General features: G+C 45.7%; 1 protein-coding gene across 1 annotated transcript in view; it reads right to left on the bottom strand.

The window, feature by feature from the left end:
* The window catches only part of LOC135405141 (Golgi phosphoprotein 3-like), an 83340-nt gene that overhangs the window by 11875 nt on the left and 45664 nt on the right, over positions 1-25801 (bottom strand). Inside the window, exons 2-3 of the mRNA XM_064639852.1 lie at positions 20976-21107; positions 10335-10449 (exon numbers count right to left, since the gene is read on the bottom strand). Coding sequence (XP_064495922.1) covers positions 10335-10449; positions 20976-21107 — 247 coding nt within the window. The remainder of the gene's footprint in view (positions 1-10334; positions 10450-20975; positions 21108-25801) is intronic.

Below are 25801 nucleotides of genomic sequence, written 5' to 3'. Positions count from 1 at the left end.
GCACCTGCTACAGGGGATGGAACGGAGGGTGGAGAGGAGTGGAGACACCGCAGCCTCCCTCCATATAAATCCTTGCAGGGAGGGGAACTTAGTGATACTTTGTAGTTGACAAGACCACATAGCACCTTTCAATCAAGGGAGATGTCCTGCTGTTGAGACAATAACTGTGGCGAAATGTCTCTCCTCAAATGAACTTGGTTCATTTAAGCCTAATTCTAATATTAATGCACACCTCCATCCCAAAGTTACCTGCTTCCAAGGTATGACCACCCCCCCCCGGGCATGCATCATATTTTTTTTTTTGGACTGTATCTTTAAAAGTGAAGCGAGATAATTTTACACCAATCAGAAACAAAAGTATTTATGACTAAAGTCACTCAAGCTCCACCTAAACATAAAGAAATAGTTGTGATGGTTTCACTCTGGGCCTTCCTGGAGGCCAGCTTGTAACCAGGAAGGAACTAGGAAAGTGATCACGGAAGTATTCCATGCTATTCCTTTACGTAACTTGAGGTATAAATAAAGCCAGCAGGAGGGACCTCCCTCTCTTCCTTTCCGGCGAGGTTCGAGAACGGTGGGTCCCTGTCTCGGTCTGGTTTATCTGGAGCTGAGGCCTACAGTGACTGCTGTTATCTGCCACGCGTGAGGGGGGAGCGCTGGGCCGTGTCTAGCCATCCTGCCTGTTCAAAGGGAAGTGGTGAGATTTTTGCTAGTTTGCCTTCAGTTGGCTGATTGACTTGCTCGGTCTTTGCCCCTTTTTGTCCTTCTCCCTTCTCCCTCCCCCTCTTCCCTTTTTGGGGAACTGTTTGGGATTTCTGGAGTTGTGGTGTGTGGTATCCTCGTTTTGTGTATCTGTCTCATCTGTAAAATATATATATATATATATTTTTTTGCTATAGCTTTGGCTACTTGGGTTTTTTTTTTCTTTTCTCTTCCCTCTCTGGGAGGCGGGTCCTTGTTGTCGGGTTTCGGGGGCTTGGCAGGAAGCCAGCTCAAAACTTGCACAACATTTTTTGGTGCCAGAAGTGGGATATTTTGGTTAAGTTTGTCTTGTTTTGATAAACATTTTCCGGGAAGACAGCCAAACTCGGTGTTGTTTTGCAAACCAATCTATTGTTTTGGGAACAGGTCTGGGAACACTGCCAGAGTCTGGGAAAGCAGCCAAGAAAAACTTTGTTTATATAAACAAAGATTTGTTTTGGGATCAAGAAGAAATAATAACAAAAACAATGGCTGTTTCATTAATTTGTCTTATAATTCTAGCCATCTTTATACCTGTTTTAGGCTACCCTATAGGGAGATGTCCAGACCTTGAGGATGGATGAAATGAATTGCTTCCATTCTTTAATTTTGACATCGAAGGTTTGGTAACGGAGATCCCCATGGTTAGAATCGGCTCTAATTACTATATAAATTTTGTTGCAACAGTACTGTCATTGATAAAGGTACTGGAAGTGCTCCTTAAACTTGGAAGAATGGTGTTGTATTGCTTTCCCTCTTGTAGGAAAGATCACGCCTCAAAGGGACTCGCTGGAACTTTGGAAAGGGCTGCAGACAGGCCAGTCCCCGGGTGGCATGGAGCTTGGGGAGATTTCGGTAGATTAGTAGGACATGTGTCACCCCCCATTAATTGGGAGTTCACACCAGAACAAATGTTTGATTCTGGTGAGATGGCCCACTGTTTGGCAGAAGGGTGTTTTTCCTACAAAGATCCGAATATGCAATTCTCCGCTTTGTGCTGCAGCCTGGCTAATGCTTATCGAGCTACCATAGACCACCTTCAAAAGGTTAAGGTCGACACAGAAACCCAAACCACGCCACTTGAAACCAGTGATGTCCCTATTAGGTCCACAGAAGTTGGGGTCCAAACACAACTTGAAGTCAATGCCGTTTCTACTAAGTCCACTAGAACTGGGACTCAAGCTAAGAACCGGAAAGTCATCATTGCCCCTATTAAGAAGAAGAAGACATGGGTAAGGGAGATCAAGGAACTTACGGACCCATCTCCGCAACCAGAACGCACAGAAGAAAGAGAAGAAGAAGAAGAAGAAGGAACAGAAGAACCTATCCAATCCACACAAGACGCAGTGGACGAAGGAGCGGCAGCAACGGGTGAAGGAACAACAGCAAGAGATGAAGGTGCGACTGCGAGAGAGGAAGAAGTGGCTGTGACTGAGGAAGGAGCGATTGGAGGAGGAGAAGCAGCTGTCAGAGAGGAAGAAATGGCTACACGGGAAGGAGTACGTCCAAAAGAACTAGGGGCACGCCCAAAGGAATATAGAGCAGTATCAAGAGAAAAGAAAGCAACAGTACAAATGGTCGGTGGTATATTGTCGCTTGATGATTTATATCCTGACTACACATTCAGTGTTACAAAAGACGCAAAGAAGGAGCCAAAGCAGCCCCCTCAATCGGAGGGAGAATTATTCCTACCCCTCCAGACCCAACCTTCTCTTGGAGGTGTGGATGATTGGAGGAGGAGGCCCTTATCTCAGCACGCGAAAGATTACTCACTACCTCCACTCGCTGGGTATAGCGAACGACGCAGGAGTCCATCCCCACGGCGTGAATGGCATAGAAGTCCATCTCCGCGGCGTGAATGGCGTAGAAGTCCATCTCCACGCCATGAACGATATAGAAGCTTATCCCCACGGCATGCCCAGTCCCCACCTCCACGTGAGAGATATAGGGAGGAGGTGGGAGCAGTCCCACGTAGGAGTGGAAGAGTAAAGAGAGAGGTGGAAAAGATTCTACGTGGGAGAGATGGACAAGAAATAATGCGAGAAAGCAAAATTACACAATCACTGACCACAAGAGAGCTTCGACATTTACGGAGAGATTATATGCGCTTGCCTGGTGAAGAAGTCCTCACCTGGCTGGTGCGATGCTGGGACAAGGGAGCTGATAGTCATGTAATTGAAGGTGATGAAGCACAACAATTGGGATCCATTGCTCGAGACTCTGTGATAGAGCAAGAAATGGGAAGGGAGAAAATGGCGTCCAGTCTTTGGCTCTGAATCCTCCATGCGGTGAGAGTGAAATACCCATTTAAGGAGTCCCTGAAGAGTTCTTCAAGAAGGTGGAGGACTGCGGAAGAAGGCATCCAATACCTACCGGAATTGGTCATGCTGGAGATCATCTATTCTGATCCAGATTATTATGACATCCAAGTTCCTGAGAATGTTCCCTGCACGCAACCAATGTGGAAAAAGGTAATTCAAGGTGCCCCTAAACCATATATTTCCTACTTGATACCCGTATATAATCCAAAAATGGAGGAACCAAGCGTGGATACCATGTGCGCTTGGATAAGAAGCATAGAGGAAAATATGGAAGACTCCTTCGATCCCCTGTACCGACGCACCTACGATAGGGAAAGAATGGAGAGAGATTATGAACACTCCAGATATGAGGACGACCTTAGAGACAGAGAGGACAGAAGGTATAGAGATTACAGAGAAAGGCCAATGGGAAGATCACGGCGAGATCGACAAAGACGACCTCGGCCTAGACCTCGATCCTGGTCTCGATCTTGCTCACGATCCCTGTCATTCACACATCGAAGGAAAGAGAACTCTAAGCGTCGGTCACGTAACCAACTATGGGCATACCTTCGTAGTAAAGGAGAAAACATGAAGAAGTGGGATGGTGAACCCACTTCTAAGCTTGAAGCTAGAGTGAGGGAGCTGAAGCGAAAGGACACTGACAAGAAAGTTGTCTATGTAGTAGATGGAGACTTCTTAGAAGAGAAACTGCGATCGCCGAGGCACAAGGAGATGGAGGTCCACTTGGACAATGGCAAAAAGTCTAAGAAGTCAAAGTCAGACTCTGACGACGAATGCTCTGATCAAGACCAATAGAGGGGCCCTGCCTTCTGCCAGGAGAAGGAAAGGGACCAAGAAGATAACCGAGTTTACTGGGCTGTGTGGGTTCGATGGCCTGGCACATCGGATCCTCAGAGATACCAGGCCTTGATAGATACTGGAGCCCAGTGTACTTTAATGCCTTCGGAGCATAAGAGTACCGAGACTGTTTCTATTTCTGGAGTGACAGGAGGGTCTCAAGAATTGTCAGTAGTAGAGGCGGACATGAGCTTGACGGGAGACCAATGGGAAAAACATTCCATTGTGACGGGGCCAGAAGCCCCTTGCATCCTTGGTATGGACTACCTAAGAAGAGGATACTTCAAGGACCCGAAAGGGTACCGGTGGGCTTTTGGTATAGCCACCGTGATTGAAGAGGAGTCTAAGCAATTGTCTGCCCTTCCTGGCCTTTCAGAAGACCCTTCCATTGTAGGACTACTGCGAGTTAAAGATCAGGAAGTGCCAATAGCCACAACAACTGTACACAGACGACAGTATCGGACAAATCGAGGTGCTGTGATCCCTATCCACAAAATGATCCGAAAGTTGGAGAGCCAAGGGGTGGTCAGCAGAACCCATTCACCCTTCAACAGCCCCATCTGGTCTGTGTGTAAGTCCGATGGAGAGTGGAGACTGACTGTAGACTATCGTGGCTTAAATGAAGTTATGCCACCGTTGAGTGCTGCCGTGCCAGATATGTTGCAGCTCCAGTATGAGTTGGAGCCCAAGACAACAAAGTGGTACGCCACCATCGACATTGCCAATGCGTTTTTCTCCATTCCTTTAGCGGCAGAGTGCAGGCCACAGTTTGCTTTCACCTGGAGGGGCGTTCAATACACCTGGAATCGACTGCCCCAGGGGTGGAAACACAGTCCAACCATCTGTCATGGACTGATCCAGGTCACACTAGAGAAGGGTAAGGCTCCCGAACACATCCAGTACATCGATGACATCATTGTATGGGGGGATACAGCAGAAGAAGTTTTCAAAAAAGGACAGAAGATCATCCAGATTCTCCTCGAGGCCGGTTTCGCTATCAAGAAAAGCAAAGTCAAGGGACCTGCCAGAGAGATCCAATTCCTAGGGGTGAAATGGCAAGATGGACGACGCCAGATACCAACAGACATAATCAACAAGATTGTAGTAATGGCTCCACCCACAAACAAGAAAGAAACCCAAGCTTTCCTGGGAGCAATAGGTTTCTGGAGGATGCATATCCCAGAATACAGTCAGATTGTGAGCCCTCTTTACTTTGTGACCCGCAAAAAGAACCATTTCCAGTGGGGTCCTGAGCAACAACAAGCTTTCAGGCAGATCAAGCAAGAAATTGCACATGCCGTGGCTCTTGGACCAGTCAGAACGGGACCAGATGTAAAGAATGTACTCTACACTGCAGCTGGAGATAAAGGTCCCTCCTGGAGCCTCTGACAAAAGGTGCCTGGCGAGACGCGAGGGCAACCACTGGGTTTCTGGAGCCGAAGCTACAGAGGTTCTGAGGCCACTTACACCCCTGTGGAAAAGGAAATCTTAGCGGCATATGAAGGTATAAGAGCAGCTTCAGAGGTAATTGGTACCGAAGCACAGCTCTTCCTGGCACCCCGATTACCAGTCTTGAGCTGGATGTTCAAAGGGAAGGTGCCCCCTACGCATCATGCCACCGATGCCACGTGGAGCAAGTGGATCGCTTTGATTACGCAACATGTCCGAATCGGGAACTCGAATCGCCCTGGCATTTTGGAAATCATAACCAATTGGCCTGAAGGTGGGAACTTCAGCCTGGCAGAAGAAGAAGAAGAGCCAGTGAGCCGAGCCGAAGAAGCTCCGCCATTTGATCAGCTGCCAGATGAAGAAAGGCGTTATGCCCTTTTCACTGATGGTTCTTGCCGTATTGTAGGAAGGAACCGGAAGTGGAAAGCAGCCATTTGGAATCCCACCCGACGAGTGGCAGAAGCCGCTGAGGGTCAAGGCGAGTCAAGTCAATTTGTAGAACTCAAAGCCGTCCAGTTGGCCCTGGACATTGCCGAACGAGAAGGATGGCCAAGACTCTACCTCTACACAGACTCGTGGATGATAGCCAATGCCCTATGGGGATGGTTAGACTGATGGAAGAAGATGAACTGGAGGCGTGGAGGAAAACCCATCTGGGCTGCTGACTTGTGGCAGGACATCGCTGCCAGAGCGAAGAGTCTGAATATTAGAGTCCACCATGTAGATGCCCATGTGTCCAAGAAGCGAGTTAATGAAGAACATAATAACAACAGAGAAGCGGACCGAGCTGCACAGATAGGAGTGTCACAAGTAGACCTAGACTGGCAGCAGAAGGGAGAACTGTTTCTGGCTCGATGGGCCCATGATGCTTCCGGTCATCAGGGCCGAGATGCCACCCACAGATGGGCACGAGACCGAGGGGTGGATTTAACCATGGATATCATTTCTGAAGTTATCCATGATTGTGAGACTTGTGCCGCTATTAAGCAGGCGAAAAGACTGAAGCCCCTGTGGTATGGTGGACGATGGGATAAGTATAAGTATGGAGAGGCATGGCAGGTTGATTATATCAAACTGCCACAGACCCACCAAGGTAAGTGCTATGTACTTACCATGGTGGAAGCAACAGCGGGAAGGTTAGAGACTTTTTCAGTGCCCCACGCAACGGCCTGGAATACCATTTTGGGCCTTGAAAAGCAAGTCCTGTGGAGACACAGGACCCCAGAATGTATTGAGTCGGACAACGGGACTCATTCCAAAAATGACTTAGTCACCACTTGGACGAGGGAACATGGTATCGAATGGGTGTACCACATTCCCTATCACTCACCAGCTGCTGGGAAGGTTGAGAGATATAACGGACTGTTGAAGACGACTCTAAAGTCACTGGGTGAAGGAACTTATAAAAACTGGGACAAAAACTTAGCCGAGGCTACCTGGCTAGTTAACACCAGGGCTTCTGTCAATCGAGCTGGCCCTGCACAGGCAGAATCCCTTCATATTGTTGATGGAGATAAAGTTCCAGCAATCCATTTGAGGGGAATGCTAGGGAAAGCTGTTTGGGTTACCCCTGCCTCAGGCCAAGACAAACCCATTCGTGGGATTGTCTTTGCTCAAGGGCCAGGACATACGTGGTGGGTAATGAGGAAGGATGGAGTGATCCAATGTGTGCCTCAAGGAAATTTAGCCTGGGGGAAAAACTAATTGTATGTCCTGAGTTGTGTTTTTACAGGAAGTCAGTCACCAGATGAGAGAGAGAGAGAGAGACCTGAACTAAGCTGATGCTGGTATCCAGTGATGAAACAGTCCAGTGATGAAACAGCCATAAATCAGAACAGTACTTGTGACCGAGGAGACCAAAGATCTGGACTGAACTGAACTGAACTGACATTGGTATTGACTTTCCAACGACGAGACAACTGCGCCGAGAGACCAACAAGAACTATATATATATATATATGTATATGTGTATATATATGCGCAGGATATAGATGAACACAATGTACAGGTGTTACGTAAAGAAATAGTATGGAATAAGGGGTGGAGAATGTGATGGTTTCACTCTGGGCCTTCCTGGAGACCAGCTTGTAACCAGGAAGGAACTAGGAAAGTGATCACGGAAGTATTCCATGCTATTCCTTTACGTAACTTGAGGTATAAATAAAGCCAGCAGGAGGGACCTCCCTCTCTTCCTTTCCGGCGAGGTTCGAGAACGGTGGGTCCCTGTCTCGGTCTGGCTTATCTGGAGCCGAGGCCTACAGTGACTGCTGTTATCTGCCACGCATGAGGGGGGAGCGCTGGGCCGTGTCTAGCCATCCTGCCTGTTCAAAGGGAAGTGGTGAGATTTTTGCTAGTTTGCCTTCAGTTGGTTGATTGACTTGCTCGGTCTTTGCCCCTTTTTGTCCTTCTCCCTTCTCCCTCCCCCTCTTCCCTTTTTGGGGAGCTGTTTGGGATTTCTGGAGTTGTGGTGTGTGGTATCCTCATTTTGTGTATCTGTCTCATATGTAAAATGTGCAATCACACAGCACCTTCAGGATGGACAAGGGATTAGACCCAGCCAGCATGGGTTTAGGAGGGGTAGGTCCTGTCTGACCAACCTGATCTCTTTTTACGATCAGGTGACCCACCTGGTGGATGTGGGGAAGGCTGTGGATGTGGTCTATCTAGACTTCAGCAAGGCCTTTGACACTGTCTCCCATAATATACTCCTGGAAAAGCTGGTAGCCCATGGTTTGGACAAGTGTATCCTCTCCTGGATTAGGAGCTGGCTGGAGGGTCGGGCCCAGTGAGTGCTGGTGAATGGAGCTGCATCCAGCTGGCGGCCGGTCACCAGTGGTGTTCCCCAGGGATCAGTGTTGGGCCCAGTCCTGTTTAACATCTTTATTGATGATTTAGATGAGGGGATTGAGTGTATCATCAGCAAATTTGCTGATGACACTAAATTGGGAGGGAGTGTCGACCTGCTGGAAGGCAGGAGGGCTCTGCAGAGGGATCTGGATAGACTTGAGAGATGGGCTGATTCCAATGGGATGAAGTTCAATAAAGCCAAGTGCCGGGTCCTGCACTTTGGCCACAACAACCCCATGCAGCGCTACAGGCTGGGCACAGAGTGGCTGGAGAGCAGCCAGGCAGAAAGGGACCTGGGGGTACTAATTGACAGGAAGCTCAACATGAGCCAACAGTGTGCCCAGGTGGCCAAGAAGGCCAATGGGATCTTGTCCTGTATCAAAAATAGTGTGGCCAGCAGGAGCAGGGAAGTGATCCTTCCCCTGTACTCTGTGTTGGTGAGGCCACACCTTGAGTACTGTGTTCAGTTCTGGGCCCCTCAGTTCAGAAAGGATATTGAGGTGCTGGAGCGGGTCCAGAGAAGAGCAACAAGGCTGGTGAAGGGACTGGAGCATAAGTCCTATGGGGAGAGGCTGAGGGAGTTGGGGTTGTTTAGCCTGGAGAAGAGGAGGCTCAGAGGTGACCTCATCACCGTCTATAACTACCTGAAGGGAAGTTCTAGCCAGGTGGGGGTTGGTCTCTTCTCTCAGGCACTCAGCAACAGGACAAGGGGGCACGGGCTTAAGCTCCGCCAGGGGAAATTTAAGTTGGATATCAGGAGAAAATTCTTTACAGAGAGAGTGATCAGGCATTGGAATGGGCTGCCCAGAGAGGTGGTGGATTCACCATCCCTGGAGATTTTTAAACGCAGATTGGACGTGGCACTGAGTGCCATGATCTAGTAAATGGACTGGATTTGGACCAAGGGTTGGACTCGATGATCTCGGAGGTCTTTTCCAACCCAATCGATTCTATGATTCTATGATTCTATGATTCTATATATATTTTTGCTATAGTTTTGGCTGCTTGGGTTTTTTTTTCTTTTCTCTTCCCTCTCTGGGAGGCGGGTCCTTGTTGTCGGGTTTCGGGGGCTTGGCAGGAAGCCAGCTCGAAACTTGCACATAGTATAAAAGTAAGTTGAGAATGGAGAGAAAATCAGGGAAGACTCCATCATAACTGCTGGGATCAGTTGATGGGTTGAACCTGTCTTCTCCCCCATAGGGATGCCTATGGGGTAAAGACTCTACTCTACGCGTGCTGAATACTTTTATTGGTATTAGAGCTTGTTTTTATATTGCTTTAAATACATTTTTGCACACAGATACTATCACTGGAAATCTTCAAACCTTAACCTGTCACAATTTTGTATTAATAGTGTTATTACATAAACTGTTAGAGTGAGTCCTTTACAAGTGGTAGCAGTTGCCAGCATCCGGTAACACATTCAAATAAACTGGGAAGACCTGTTGAGGGGTCTCCCTTATGCTGTTGGCTTAGCCCCCTGAAAAAGGCAGTCAAATCACCCTCTGATCCAGTGGAACTCTTCGATGAAGGGTCCCCATAACAGGATGCTGACAGACTGTTTGGGCACAAGTCTCAGATTTCCTGGGGCCCTGACAGACAAATAAATCACTAAGGGTTGAGGAAGTCTCTCCTTTTCACGTGACAGCACCAAGCCTGACAGAGTTCAAGAAGCACTTGGACAATGCTCTCAGGCACATGGTGTGATTCTTGGGATTGTCCTGTGCAGAGCCAGGAGTTGGACTTGATGATCCTTATAGGTCACTTCCAACTCAGGATATTCTATATTCTACGATACTCCAAACTTCCACTATCCCTCATTTCCAATAACAGAAAAAGGTGGTTATTTATCCAGGGTGCAGTCCTGATTTACTCGAGTCAGCAGAAGACACCTCTTCCACAAAGTAGAGATGTCCTCTGACACTTGGATCTAGATCCTTTCTGTACCAAGTTAAATCAAAAGCAAGTTACTCATATTTGATTAAAGGCTACAATTAACAAGAGACTACTCTAGATGACAGACTAATTAACTTTTTGGCATGCTATCTCCCCAAAAATCTTACAGTATAATCTCTAATGACACCAGATAATTAGCATTATTGGGGGGGAAGCAAATACATTATGTTAAAGGCTTACCACTAAGCAGTTCAATCCAATTTTGTACTGTTTCAGGAGGTTGGGTCTCTTTTATGTGTTTCAGAGCTTCATCAAGCAGAACATCCCCTGTAGGAGCATCTGACTTGCAAATCACCTAAGATAGAATGAAATGCAGTCAGTATTTTGACTTAATTCATATACCATACCATACACATCCAACAATAAAAACTTGAAAAATCTACCTGTTATCAGAACCAAGGAAAATTTTAAGGAGTGAGGAATCCTCTCTAAGAATATGCAAGTTTAAAAAATACCTAGTTGTTAAAAAAACTATTTAGTATTTTAATTACAAAGCTCTGTTATGTCTTAAGTTATCTATAACCTGTATTAACCTTACCTGACCAAAACTATAGTATTAATAACATGTTTAATACCTAATTTTTTAAGGAAGATAATTCACTAACCTGGCAAAGTCCTTTGCTTCTTTCCCAAAACAAAGTATACTACAGTGTTAAATTGCTCTCTGATGGCACTCAATTTTAGTGCTTCGAGTCAATTTATTCAGAATAGTGCAGATAAACAATTAGGCCATGTGAAATTGAGAAATCAATTAGAAAGTGAAAAAGCAGGAAAACTGATTTTCTTCTTCCATATGTTGATGGATAAAAATAGGTTCAAGAAAACATCCATCAGTTTTACAGCTCTGAAGAACATTTTAACCAGCAACACTAAGTTCCATTCACTAACAGTTAAAATACACACATTAGTCAAAATATGTATGTACTGATAAACTCCTTAATATGCAGTCATAAATGAAATATCACTTGTTTGTTATTAAATAACTTTTAAAATTCTTTGAGTTTTTCCCCCAAAAGAGCACAAGAGAGAGAAAAAAAGAATCATTCACAGTAACATAATAAAATTTAAGAATGTGAGGAACTGCTTGTTTACCAGTATAAGTAGTTGTATAAACAATGTACAAATACAATTTTTTCTGGTTAGAAAAACAAGAACATCAAACTAAAACACACAGATTTAACTAGCTCAAGTCACAGAATCATAGGATGGACAAGACTGGAAAGGACCACAGTGAGTCTTCTGGTCCAACCTCCCTGCTCCAGTGGGGTCATCCCAGAGCACATTGCACAGGATTGCATCCAGACGGTTCTTGAATATCTCCAGTGATGGAGACTCTACACCCTCTCTGGGCAATCTATCCCAGTGCTCAGTCACCTGCACAGTACCAAAGTTCTTCCTCATGTTCAGGTGGAACTTCCTGTGCATCAGTTTCTGCCCATTACCTCTTGTCCTATTGCTTGGCACCACCAAGAAGAGCCTGGCTCCATCCTCTCACACCCTCCCTTCAGATACTTATAGACATTGATAAGGTCCCTTCTCAGTCGTCTCTTCTCCAGGCTGAACAGGTTCAACTCTCTCAGTCTTTCCTCATAAGAAATGCTACAGTCCTCTCATCATCTTTCACCCTCTGCTGGACTCGCTTCAGGAGCTCCATGTCTCTCTTGTACTGAGGAGCCCAGAACTGGACACAACACTCCAGATGCAGCCTCACTAGGGCTGAGTAGAGGGGCAGGATCACCTCCCTCGACCTGCTGGCAATGTTCTTCCTAATGCACCCCAAGATAACATTGGCCTTCTTGGCCACAAGGGCACACTGTTGGCTCATGGACAGTTTAGTTGTCCACCAGGACCCCCAGGTCCTTCTCTGCAGAGCTGCTTTCCAACAGGTCAGCCCCCAGTCTGTATGGTGCCTGGGGTTATTCCTCCACAGGTGAAGGACCCTGTACTTGCCTTTGTTGAACTTAAGACGGTTCCTCTCTGCCCATCTCTCCAACCTGTCAAGGTCCTTCTGAAGGTCTGCACAGCGCTCTGTGGTATCAGCCACTCCTCCCAGCTTTGTGTCATCAGCAAATTTGCTGAGGATGCATCTGCCCCTTCATCCAAGTCTGATGAATAAGTTAAACATTACTGGGCCCAGTATTGAACCTTGGGGGACACCACTAGTGACTGGCCTCCAACTAGACCCTGTGCCACTGATCACATCTCTCTGGGATCTGCCATTAAGACAGTTCTAAATCCATCTCACTGTCCACTCATCCAGTCCACACTTCCTGAGTTTGCCTATGAGGATGTTGTGAGAGACAGTGTCGAAAGCCTTGCTAAAGTCGAGGTAGACAATATCCACTGCTCTCCCCTCATCCATCCTGGTAGTTGTTTCATCATAGAAGGCAATCAGGTTGGTCAAGCATGATTTACCTTTAGTGAATCCATACTGACTACTCCTGATCACCTTCTTGTTGTCCATGTGGATAGAGATTGCCTCCACAATGAGGTGCTCCATCACCTTTCCAGGGATTAAGTGGAGGCTGACTGATTGGTAGTTCCCTGAGTCCTCCTTCTTGGTCTTTTTGAAGACCAGGGTGACATTTGCTTTCTTCCAGTCTTCAGACACCTCTCCTGATTGCCACGACCATTCAAAGATGATTGAGAGTGGCCTAGCAATGATGTCCGACAGCTCCCTCAGCACTCAAGGATGCATCCCATCAGGGTCCACGGACTTGTGCATGTCAAGTTTGCCTAGGTGTTCTCTGACCCAATCCTCCTTGACCAAGGGAAAGTCTTCCTTCCAACATTCCTTTACCCTGCTCTCCTGGCTCAGAGATCCCTGAGGGCTGGTCTTGTCAGTGAAGACTGATGCAAAGAAGGCGTTCAGTAACTACCTTCTCTGTGCCCTCTGTTACCAGGGTTCCCCCTCCATTTACTAATGGGTCCACATTATTCTTTGTTTTCCTTTTGTTATTGATGTATTTGAAGAAGCCCTTCTTGTTGTCCTCGACATCCTTGGTCAAATTTTATTCCAGGTTGGCCTTAGCTTTCCTTGTCTCATTTCTACTTACTCCTGAGCTAAGATCCTTTTACCCCTCTGAGATGGGTGGATGTCACCTGTTGCCAGCAGACTCGGTGTTGTAAAAACTGACCCATGATCAAAACCACCAAAATTCTACTGGTAACACCAGTCTCAAAGTCAGGTGTTCATCTGCATGAATTCCCGGTTTCTTGCTCCATCATTCCCTGCAACTGGCAGGACAGAAAAGAACACAATTTATGCTCCAGATCCCTTGACCATTTGTCTCAAAGCCCTGAGGTTCCTCTTAATTCTCCACAGTCTTCTTGTTGGGACTTCGTCGGTACCCTCCTGGAAAACCAGTAGCAGGTAATAGGCAGTGGGCCGTACCAGGCTGAGAAGTTTCTTGGTGACATCCCTTATCTGGGCCCAAGGGAGGCAGCACACTTCCCTATGGGTTGGGTCCAGTCAGCATATCAGGCCCTGCATTCCTGCCCTGCCCTATGCGACCCCTCCAACCCAGATGGACCTTCATCCACTTCCTCATTTACCTGGTCCTCAGATTCCAGGGCCTCATAACTATTGTATAAGGGCACCTGGGGAGGTGAGGTAGGTCAGGAGGGGATTCGTTTGGCATCCTGAGCAGAAACCTGTTTCCACTCCCCTCCATCTCTAAGGTCCCCTCCTTCCACCTGGTGGTGAGAGGGTAGGAGATCCATTACTTCTTGTGAAATGGATGACGGGTCCATTTGTCTAAAGCATGGTAGAGTGTAGCTCCACCAGTCAATGTCCTCTTCAGAATACCTAATACTTCTTAGTCTTTCCACTTCATCTCTCAGTTCTGCCACTAGGCTAAGCAGACTGTTGATCTGAGATAATCTACTCTAGCCCAAGTCAATATGTTTGAATAAAAAGAGAACAACAACAAAATTCTGTCTTTCTTTAGGAAAAGAAGAATTGCTACTGTTTCAAAGCTATTTATGAAACTAATGATTAAATCTGACAATTTAAATAGTTTGACAAGTTAGCACTTTATAAGCATCAGATAAAAAGATAACAGGCAACTGACAGAAAAATTAACACATCAAAACATTTCCACATATACAAGGGAAGCAGCAGGTGAAAGATCTCATTTTTAGTGAAGTTTCACAGTATTCAGAAAGGTGTCCTGGAAAAGCTTTAAGTGTCCTATTGAAATATATCATAAGTTCTGTTCCATGGTTCTAATAATCTTTACTACAAACAATAGAGGAGTCCAATACGTTTTCAGTATGACGTTGAAATGAGTTGCAATGGCAAGACAGCTTCAATACTGGCAAGACATGTACAAAGTCAATGAAATAAAATTAAAAAGAAATGCAAAGTAGTATAGTCAGTATGAGAAAACAGATGACAAATAGAAAAGATATAATAAATGACTATATAATTCAGATTGACAGAAAAAAACATATAGCAACTGGTGGTAACCCCCCAGACGATTGAGACAGCTATACCACTCATTCATGACATCCCTGAAAATGCAGTATGGCCCTATACTCCAACTTCTCCCCTTATTTTACATGCTCTTTTAATATCATATTCTTGACTTCTTGTATTCCAGGCACCTTTGCAGATTTCCTGTGCCTTATTTAGAGGGGATAGCATTGAAACTGTTATTGGTGTCACAAACCCAACATTGAATTGAAGTTCGATCTGAAAAAGCGCAAGCCTCAGCTCTTCAATCTGTGTGGGCAATTACCCTATGTTGAGTTACCAAGCCTGGAGCAATATTGGCTGAAGAAACTGGAGTAACAGTGTATGTATTACTGGGAGGAGATGACACTCCTGTTTTCCTCCTTTTTCCAGCCCCAGCGACAGTGGTCTTTTAGGGAAGGGGATGGAATGCTGGGAGGAGTGTGTTAAAAGCAGAATACTGTCAAGGAGGATTATAAATAACCTCAAGTGACCTTGCAGTTGGGAATACATAAATTCTGGAAAGCAGCAATGTAGAAACACATATATATTATGCCTACTGCTGATTACCCTCTGTGTGCTTTGAGAAGTGGAACATCTGTGTATAGACATGCTTGTGCTCCCTGTCTTGGTACAGAGATCAAAGCACACTGAAGATCACAACCTGGTGGTAAACTACACATGCATGAATTCTCGATAAACATGTAAACAGCAGGCCGGTGACCTTCTACCACGGACTGAGTGAAGGCGAAGCGCTGGCTTCTGCACTTGGGTCATGACTCCATGCAATGCTACAGGCTTGGGGAAAACTGCCCAACAGAAAAGGAACTGGGAGTGTTGGTCGACAGCTGGCTGAATAGGAGCCAGTAGAGTGCCCGGGTGGCCCAGAAGGACAACAGCATCCTGGCTTGTACTTGGCACCGATGAGACCACATCTGAAATACTGTGTTTAGTTTTGGGTCCCTCACTACAAGAAAGACATTGAGACACTGGAGAATGTCCAAAGAAGGGCAACAAAGCTGGTGAAGGGTCTAGAGCACGAGACTTAATGAGGAGCAGCTGAGGTAGCTGGGATTGTTTAGTCTGGAGAACACGAGGCTCAGGGGGGACCTTACTGCTCTCTACAGCTATCTGCAAGGAAGGTATTGGTCTATTCTCCCATGTAGCAAGTGATAGGATGGGAGGAAATGGCCTCAATTGCATCAGGGAAGGTTTAGATTGGATATTAGGAAAACATTTCTTCACCAAAAAGGTTGTCAAGCATTGGAACAGGCTGCCCAGGGAAGTGGTTGAGTTGCCATCCCTGGAGGGATTTAAAAGATGTGTAGATGTGGTGCTTAGGGACGTGGTTTAGTGGTGGACATGGCAGTGCTGGGTTTACAGTTGGACTTGATGATCTTAACAGTCTTTTCCAACCTAAATGATTCTATGATTCTAAGAAGAGTGGGAAATCGAGTGGGTTGGGGATCTTGTGAATTGAATCATCACAGAAGATTATGATCATGGACTGGTGGAGTTTGCAGTCCTGAGGGATATGGATCAGGTAAGGAGTAAAGTTAGGCTCCTGAACTTCAGGAAAGCAGACTTCCAGCTCCTCAAGGAGAGAGTCAATAGGATCCCCTGGGAGATTGCCCACAGGGACAAGGGACCGGAATGGAGCTGGGAGATCTTTAAGGATGCTTTCCATAGAGCACAAGAGCTTTTGATCCCCAGGCACAAGAAATCGGGCAAGGAAGGTAAGAGACTGGCATGGCTGAGTCTGGACCTGCTTGTCAAACTAAAGGGCAAGAAGCATATGCATAGGCAATGGAAGCAAGGACGGGTATCCTGGGAAGAGCATAGGGACGCAGTCCAGTTGTGTAGGAATGAGGTGAGAAAGGCCAAGGCAAAGCTGGAGCTGAACTTGTCAAGGGATGCAAAGAATAACAAGAAAGGCTTCTACTGGTATGTCAGCCAGAAAAGGAAGGTCAAAGAAGGTGTACCACTGCTGATAAGCAAGACTGGCGAACTGGTAACAGTGGATGAAGAGGAGGATGAGGTACTTAACAACTTTTTTGCCTCAGTCTTCAATGGCATCCTCTCTTCCCACACCTCTCAAGTGGGTAGACTGCAGGACGGGGACTGTGGGAGCAAAGTGTTTCCCACTGTAAGTAAAGATCAGGTTCATGACCACCTGAGGAACCTGATTGTACATAAGTCTATGGGACATGATGACATGCATCCAAGAGTCCTGAGAGAATTGACTGATGTACTCTCCATGATATTTGAAAAATCATGACAATCAGGTGAAGTCCCAGGTGACTGGAAATGGGGAAACATTGTACCCATCTTTAAAAAGGGTAGAAGGGAGGACCCTGGGAACTACCAACCTGTCAACCTCACCTCTGTGCCTGGGAAGATCATGGGACAGATCCTCCTAGAAGCCATGCTAAGAGACACGGAGGACAGGGACTTGATTCAAGACAGCCAGCATGGTTTCACCAAGGGCAAGTCCTATCTGACCAACCTAGTGGCCGTCTGTGATGGATTGACTACATCAGTTGACAAGGGAAGGGCTACAGATGTCATCTATCTGGACTTATGTAAGGCATTTGACACGGTCCCCCACAACATCCTTCTCTGTAAAATGGAGAGAGATGGATTTGATGGATGGACTGTTTGGTGGGTAAAAAATTGGTTGGATGGTTGCATCCAGAGAGTGGTGGTAAATGGCTCAGCGTCCTAATGGACATTGGTGACATGTGGTGTCCCTTGGGGGTCCGTATGGGACCAGTGTTATTTAATGTCTTTATCAATGACATAGGCAGAGGGATCAAGTACGCCCTCAGCAAGTTTGCAGATGACACCAAGCTGAGGGGTATGGTTGACACACCTGAAGGACGGGATGCCATCCAGAGGGACCTGGACAAGCTTGAGAAATGGGCCCATGGGAATCTCATGAAATTTAACAAGGCCAAGTGCAAGGTGCTGCACCTGGGTTGGGGCAACTCCCAGTATCAATACAGGCTGGGGGATGAACAGATCAAGAGCAGACCTCCTGAGAAGGACTTGGGAGTGCTGGTGGATAGGAGGCTGGACGTGATCCAGTAATGTGCGCTTGCAGCCCAGAAAGTCAATTGTATCCTAGGCTGCATCAAAAACAGTGCGGACAGCAGGCTGAGGGAGGTGATTCTGCCCCTCTACTCCACTCTGGTGAGAACCCACCTGGAGTGCTGCATCCACCTCTGGGGTCCCCAGCACAGGAAGGACATAGACCTGTGTAGTGAGTTTCTGTGGCTAGGTTTTGGTAGCGGGTGGGGCTACAGGGGTGGCTTCTGTTAGAAGTTGCTAGAAGCTTCCCCTGTCTGGTGGAGTCAATGCCAGCCGGCTCCAGGACGGACTTCCTGCCACTGGCCAAGGCCAAGCCAATTAGGAGTAATGGTAACTCCTCTGTGATAACATATTTAAGAACAGAAAGTTGTTGTGCAGATGAAAACAAATTCCAGCCAGGGAAGAGCGGAGTGAGAATATGGGAACAACAAGGTAGACACCAAGGTCAGTGCAGAAGGAGGGGGAGGAGGTGCTCCAGGAGCCGGAGCTGAGGCCCCTGCAGCCCATGGAGAAGCCCATGCTGGAGCAGGTGGATGCATGAAGGAGGTTGTGACCCTGTGGGAGGCCCAAGATGCAGCAGGGTCCTGCTGGAGACCTGCAGCCCGTGGACAGGGAAGCCCATGCTGGAGCAAGTTTTTCCCAGGTAGGACTTGTGGCCCCTGTGGGGGACCCACACCTGTACGGCTCATTCCTGAAGGACTGCACCCCATGGAGAAGTGACCCACGGGACAGCAGTTTGGGAAGAACTGCTGCCTGAGGGATGGACTCATGCTGGAGAGGTCCATCAAGGACTGTCTCCTGTGGGAGGGACCTCACAGGCGCAGGGGAAGGACTCCTCTCTCTGAGCAGCGGCAGAAACAACTGACCATAAGCCCCATTCCTCTTCTCCCTGCACCGCTGGGGGGGGAGGAGGGAGAACATAAAAGGAAGGAGGGGTGAGGGGAAGGTGTTTTTAAGATTATTTTACTTCTCACTCTTTTGCTCTTACTGTGTTAGTAATAAATTCAGTTAATATCCCCACTTTGAGTCTGTTTTGCCCGTGATGGTGATAAGTAAGTGAACCTCTCCCAGCTGTTATCTCAACTCATGAATCCTTTGCTGTTTTTTTCTCTCCTCTGTCCAGTTGCAGAGGGGAGTGAGAGAGTGATTGTAGTGAGTACCTGGTGTCCAGCCAGGGTCAACCCACTACAACCTGTTGGAGTGAGTCCAGAGGAGGGCCATGAAGATGATTAGAGGGATGGAACACCTCTCCTATGAGGAAAGGCTGAGAAAATTGGGACTATTCAGCCTGGAGAAGAGAAGGCTCCAGGGTGACCTTATCACGGCCTTTCAATACCCAAAGGACTAGAGAGGAACTTTTTATGTAGTGACAGGACAAGGGGGAATGGCTTTAATCTGAAGGAGGGTAAGAGGAAGAAATTAATTACTGTGAGGGTGGTGAGGCAGTAGAACAGGTTGCCCAGAGAAGTTGTGGATGACCCATCCTTGGAAGTGTTCAAGGCCAGGTTGGATGGTGTCCTGAGCAACCTGGTCTAGTGGAAGATGTCCCTGCCCATGACAGGGGGTTGGAATGAGATGGTCTTTAAGGTTCCTTCCAAACCAAACCATTTTATGATTCTATGATGATTCTATGATTAAGCATCTTCAAGAGGGTATCTTTTCCCTCTTTAATAGATGAGCTAATGTAGAGAAAGAAGCTAAGATCCTGTTTCTTCAGAGATGATGGTCCTTAGCCTTATTGCAAAGAATATTTCTTTATTCTAATTTTTCAGTGATTTAGCACGTACTACATTTGCCTTATATTCAACTGCTGAGGATATTTCAATTATACAGAATATTAAATTTTCATTTTTCACAATACAGTTTTGCAATTAAGCAAAAATGCTAAAAATGGAGGATCTCCTGCACTGATTTTTAAGTAAACTTCATTATTTAGTTTTAACACAAAAATCAAGTCATGCATTAATAACTCAGAATTGTCATCTATAAAATACTGAAGTTAATCTGCCAAGGATTCTTTGGGATTTCTTTTAAGAACTGTAATTATTGGGTTTGCTTTCTGAGACTGTAAGGTAGCATAAAGTACCATTTTCTATCTTCAATAACCACTAGTCTTGGAAATTAATTTATTTATACATAAATCTCATTCATTTATTTTTTTCTAAAAGTGATAGCAGTAGATAGAATTCCAAAATTATGCAATGATTACATACTATGAAGCCAAATTTACAAGGATGTTGCAACATAAAATACGTCATACTGACTTTCAAAAGTTTCACTAACGTTCATCAAATTCTTGTCTGCCAGTTTCTCAGTCTTATTTGTCTCTTGATGGCATTCAAGCATGGATTTAATGCATCTTGATAATTTCTGAAGTTGTGTCATAAACTGCAAAAAATAATCAGCAAGTATCCACCTGATTTAATATTTGAAGTGGAAATCATTGTATCTAGCAATCTTTTGTCAGTTGTGTGACCAAGACCACAATTAGCTGGTTATAAATCTGTACTACTGCCCACAGAACTAGTTCTACCCTCTTCTTGTTCTCACCTTATCACTTATGCCATCAGTCTCACTTGTGCCCCATCTGATGACAAGATCAAGAAAGTGATTCAAATAAAAACTAAATCGATCAAAGAAGTGAATTAGTTTTCAGTCAAAGTGGTTACCTGAAAACTCTCCACAAACTCTAGCAACAACCCAAGAGAGACTCCAGTAATAAACCTCTTTGCAAAGACAGGACTACCCTTCTCAGCTACAGCACAGGCTAATGTGACTGAAACCTAAACTCTCTCCCTTCAGACCATGGCTTGAACATACAGGGTTTTAAGTTACAAATCAAAGCCTTAGTTTTAATGAAATTTTACCTCAGCCATCTCTCTCAGCCCCAGCAAACATCTCACAAACATTGCAAAATCCAGTTCCTTCAGCAGATTACAATTAGTGCTACTGGCTCTCAGCAGCAATCGCTTCCACTGCACCCTAGCCAGAACAACTTCCAACTGTTTGTGCAAGGTTCCCAACAGCAGCAGGAACACATCAACAGAACAAACAGGAACAGAGAACAAGTACAGATGATTTTACAAGGTACTTCAGCTCACCATTTAAACTTTTTAGGTAATAACTCTCTGCACCTAACTTAGGTCACTACTCAGAATCCCTATCCTCATATAAAGAAAAAAAAAGTATATTTCTTACAACCAGTTGTAATTTATAGCTACCGTATTGCCTGGAGCATGACACAAAAGTAAGTGTGACCATTTTCCTCCACTTACCTTTCTTGTCAATAGACTTTTGCGCCTCATTCCACAAACCTCTAACTGAAGACGCCCCCGCAATGCCAATTCGATTAACATACAGCCACGCAATCCCGAGGATATGCAGTCATTCCAAAATGATGTGTAACCCTGTGAAGAATGAAAGGCAGTAAGATATTTCCATTTCTATCTGAAAGCAAATAGAAAAAGAATCTTACTGCATTCTCTAAGCAGTTCTCTGGCCCTCATACACTTCTGAAGTAGCATCACTAGTCAACTACCATTACTGTATCAAAAACATGAAAGAGAAAACAGACTCATCCCCTATTAGTTTTGACACTTAATCTCTGCTCTTTGAAGAGCAGGGAAACTTCAGGAAAGAGATACAAAACAAACCAGCTAGATATCAAGAACCGTGACATATAAAGGGTAGTTTATATATAGTCAAAAGACCTCAATGGGCTGCAGGGGGACAGCTGGTCTTCACCTCCAGCACCTGGAGCACCTCCTCCCCTTCCTTCACTAACCTTGGTGTCTGCAGAGTTGTTTCTCTCACATATTCTCACTCCTCTCTGGCCGCAATTGCTCTCATGCAGTTTTTCCCCCTTCTTAAATATGCTATCCCAGAGGTGCTACCACCATTGCTGATTGGCTCGACCTTGGCCAGCAGCAGGTGCATCCTGGAGCTAGCTGGCATTGGCTCTGTCGGACATGGAGTAAGCTTTTGGCAGCTTCTCACAGAAGCCACCCCTGTAGCCTCCCCACTACCAAAACCTTGCCACACAAACCCAATACCCAATGCAAAACTGCAAGCTACATTTATTCTATGAACCACACTACCACACTTCTTAAACTATTTCTACATCAACGGCTGCCTACTTAAATGGCAGAACAGAATATTTGACATTTACTAAAAATCTAGAAATACATGTATTGACTTTGGTACTCCATTGATCAATGATTATAACACATCCCCTCCCCCCCAAATCTTATAAAAAAGATTCTATTTTAATTACAGAGTAGCCAACAGTTAAATATAAAAAAACATGCAAGAACAGTATCTAAGACAAAACAAAATATTTCTGAGAAATTATTTGTCTTTTGAGAAATGACTGTGAAAACACTTGTTACAATCCAGAAAGACTTGAATTGCTGCGACCCTTATGGACTTCCTTAGACCTGTTCACACAAATGATGCAGACAAGTTAGCAAAGTATGTATACTATATATGGTGAGCAGCCATCTTATTCTTGTCTCTGCTCCAAGAGGAGGAGAAAAACCACATGATTATATTAGCATACTAATATTAAACAAGGAAACATACATATTAAGCAAGTAAGCCTTACAGATACACTGGGCCTAGTTTTGCTGAATTCTTGCAGCTTCTTCCTATTTACTGTAGGAATCCCCCAGCTCAGATTGCATACACAACAGTGTAACCATATACTAGGACCCAATCTCCTACAGATGCTGGCATACAGAGTGCAACAGGAGACAGGGTTCATACACATAGCCCACACGGAAGGAAGGAAAGAAACCCTGAATGGAAATGCTCTATCAATGTCCCTTAAAACTTTAACTTACATTATTCCCACTATAACTCAATAAGTATATAAAGAAGATTCCAACATGACCAGATTGCCTGAAGGTATTTGGCAGAGATCAGTGCGAAGTGTGTTAGCAATTTCTACATCCGGGGTTTCCTCAATCCCAGGTGCAGAATCCAGCACTTGCCCTCGTTGAACTTCATATGGTTGGTGATTGCTCAGTCCTCTAATTTGTCCAGGTGTCTCTGCAGGGCCTCCCTGCCTTCGAGGGAGTCAACAACTCCTCCAAGCTGTGTGTCATATGCAAACTTGCTTAGTACCCCTTCCAGTCCTGTGTCTAAGTTGTTTATGAAGATGTTGAAGAGCACAGGGCCCAAGATGGAGCCCTGTGGAACCCCACTAGCGACAGGTTGCCAGTCTGATGTTACCCCATTCACTATTACCCTCTGTGCTCGACCCATGAGCCAATTGCTCACCCACCACATGATGTGTTTATCCAGCTGTGTGCTAGACATTTTGTCCAGAAGGATCCTGTGAGAGACAGTATCGAAAGCTTTACTGAAATCCAAAAAGATTGCATCAACTGGCTTCCCTTGATCAACTAGGTGGGTTACCTTGTCATAAAAGCAAATTGGGTTTGATGAGCAGGACTTTCCTCTCATGAAGACGTGCTGGCTGTGACCAATGATTGCATTGTCTTTCAGGCATTTTTCAATACTTCCCAGAATAATCTTCTCCATAACTTTACCAGGCACTGAAGTGAGACTAACAGGCCTGTAGTCTCCAGGGTCCTCCTTGCTCTTCTTGAAAATCATGACAACGTTCGGCAGCTTCCAGTCAGCTGGGACCTCTCCAGATTCCCAAGACCGCTCGAAAATCATTGAGAGAGGTTTTGCCAGCTCTTTGAGGATTCTGGGATGAATCCCATCAGGCCCCATAGATTTGTAGGGATCCAACTGGAGCAGCAGATCAAGCACAATTTACGGGTCGCCTGGGAGTGGATCATTCTTGCAGTCATGGTCCTCCAGCTCAGGGCACTGAGATCCCTTTGGTCCATCATCCGTGTTGAAGACAGAGGCAAAGAATGCATTAAACATCTCTGCCTTGTCTCTGTCCCTGTTTGTGAGATGACCGTCCCCATCCTGGAACAGGCCGATGATATTTCTATACTTCCTATTGCCATTACTATATTTGAAAAAACTCCTTTTATTGTCCACCACAGTTCTGTCAGCTTCAAATCCAGTTGAGCTTTGGACGCACGAATTTTCTCCCTACAGCAGCAAGCAGCATCTCTGAATTTTTCCCATGTCACTTGACCTTGCTTCCACTGGGCATACACCTTCCTTTTTTGCCTTATTTCCAACAGAAGATCCCTGCTCAGTCAAGCCAGCTTTCTGTGTCACCTGCTTGACTTTCAACATTTGGGAATTGCCTGGTCCTGTTTCCTTAGGAGGTGATGTTTGAAAAGTGACCATCACTGATGGACCCCAGCACCTGCAAAAACATTTTCCCAGGGGACCTTACTTATAATTTGCTCAGCAGCCTGATGTCTGCTTGTAGGAGGCATATCCAAGGCACGGGGGACGTGCCGGGGCACAGAAGCCCAAAGGAGCATGCATCTAAATGGATAACCCTATTGGTTAGAAGGTCACATGATATCAGGGTATAAAGGGAAGCGCCGAATTTGAAATAAACCTCTTTGATTACCACCTCAGAAGAGCATGCATCCTTCTTTACCATGTAAAGTACCCATCACACTATAAATGGTTCACCCGAACATGGGACATTAAACCTATGTTAGGTCAGTTTAGCATATCCTGAATCAGGCAAAAAACTCCGTAATTCCGGTATCATCTCAATTGTTTCGAGACGGGAATTTTCACCAAAAAAAACCTAGACGTCTGTAAATCGTTGTCTCAGTGGCACCTGAGAAACAGAAAGTTAAGATATTGAGCTCAAAAATATTAGGGAAAGTGCACAGGAACCGAGTTGCCCGTGCCACCGCCGCCAACTGCGAGCTGCCTGCAACCGCCCACGCCAAGGAGCAGCCCCGCGCCGCCAGCCACACCGAGGGACCCCCTGCCGCTGCAGCCAAGCCCCGGGGACCCGCGTCGGACCTCGCACACACGCTGAGAGAAAAAAAAAACAGCAAGCAACTGACTCAAAACCAAAAGTAAAAACAGCCAGACCAAAGGACTCCCAACCATGTGCGCCAGCGGCCGCCCAGAGTTAAGGTAACATAAGACGCTTTGTTTCCATAGAGACCTCATGAAACATTGAAACATTAACTCTACACATTCTGAACCAAAACACAAACACAGGCAATTGCCAAGCTTGCAACATAGAATCAGTTCACTCCGTGATAAAGTCTGCCCTGCACAAGTCACTGGGAGGGAACAAGCCTGAAATGCGAGATCCCTGCCCATGGGATCAGTGCAGAGGGCTCTGTTAAAGTGATGAGGGAGGTAACCCCGCCCCCTTGCCGCCTCCACCACCCACCACCACCCTCCCACAGGGAACCGAGCTTACTGGGGCCACAGGGGGGGAGGCAAAGAGGGATTGGGAGAAGGGACCAGGGATGGTTCCATCGGGAGGGAGAGAAGCGGCAAATGAGAGAAAGTCAGTTAACATGTGGGAACAATGTCTGGACAAGGCATTTCGAGTGAGAAGCTTGAATAATATTCAGGCATACTCAATCGATACTAGCCAACGTCAGCCCCCTCAATTTCAACCTCTATCACATGAGGCTACCGAGAAATTGAGGCAGTCGATAAGAGATACTGACATCTCCTTAACCAATACTTTCAAGTATTTGGAGACATTGAGTTCCATCTATTTTTTTACCCCACATGACTGGAAGAATCTAATGAAATTAGTTCTTAATAACATCCAATATACAGTCTGGTTAGCTGACTTTCAAAAGAATTGCTCTGAGTATGCTAATAATCCACAAGCAGGTGTCACAGCACATCAATTAACCGAGGATGGAAATTATAGTTCAATAGATACACAATCTAAATACCATAGAGAGATATACGGTGTAATAGCCAAACAAGCCCTGAAAGCTATGAAAAACCTTCACACTACAGACCAAAATAGCAACCTGCCCTCCACAAAAGCGTTACAAAGTTATACTGAACCAAATTCAAGATGTTTAGATTGACTGCAATCTGTTTTAAACAAACAAGTAGAATACAATAAAGCCAGAGAGATGCTGTATAAGCAATTGGCTTTTGAAAAGGCAAGCTCAAGCTGTGGAGAAGCTTTGCAAACCCCTCTTGAGAGGGAAGGCTACAG

Source organism: Pseudopipra pipra, chromosome W (genome assembly GCF_036250125.1).
Source record: "Pseudopipra pipra isolate bDixPip1 chromosome W, bDixPip1.hap1, whole genome shotgun sequence".
NCBI lineage: Eukaryota > Metazoa > Chordata > Aves > Passeriformes > Pipridae > Pseudopipra > Pseudopipra pipra.
The sequence above is the reverse complement of the archived record's forward strand: the minus strand, read 5'-3'. Positions and strand labels throughout refer to the sequence as shown.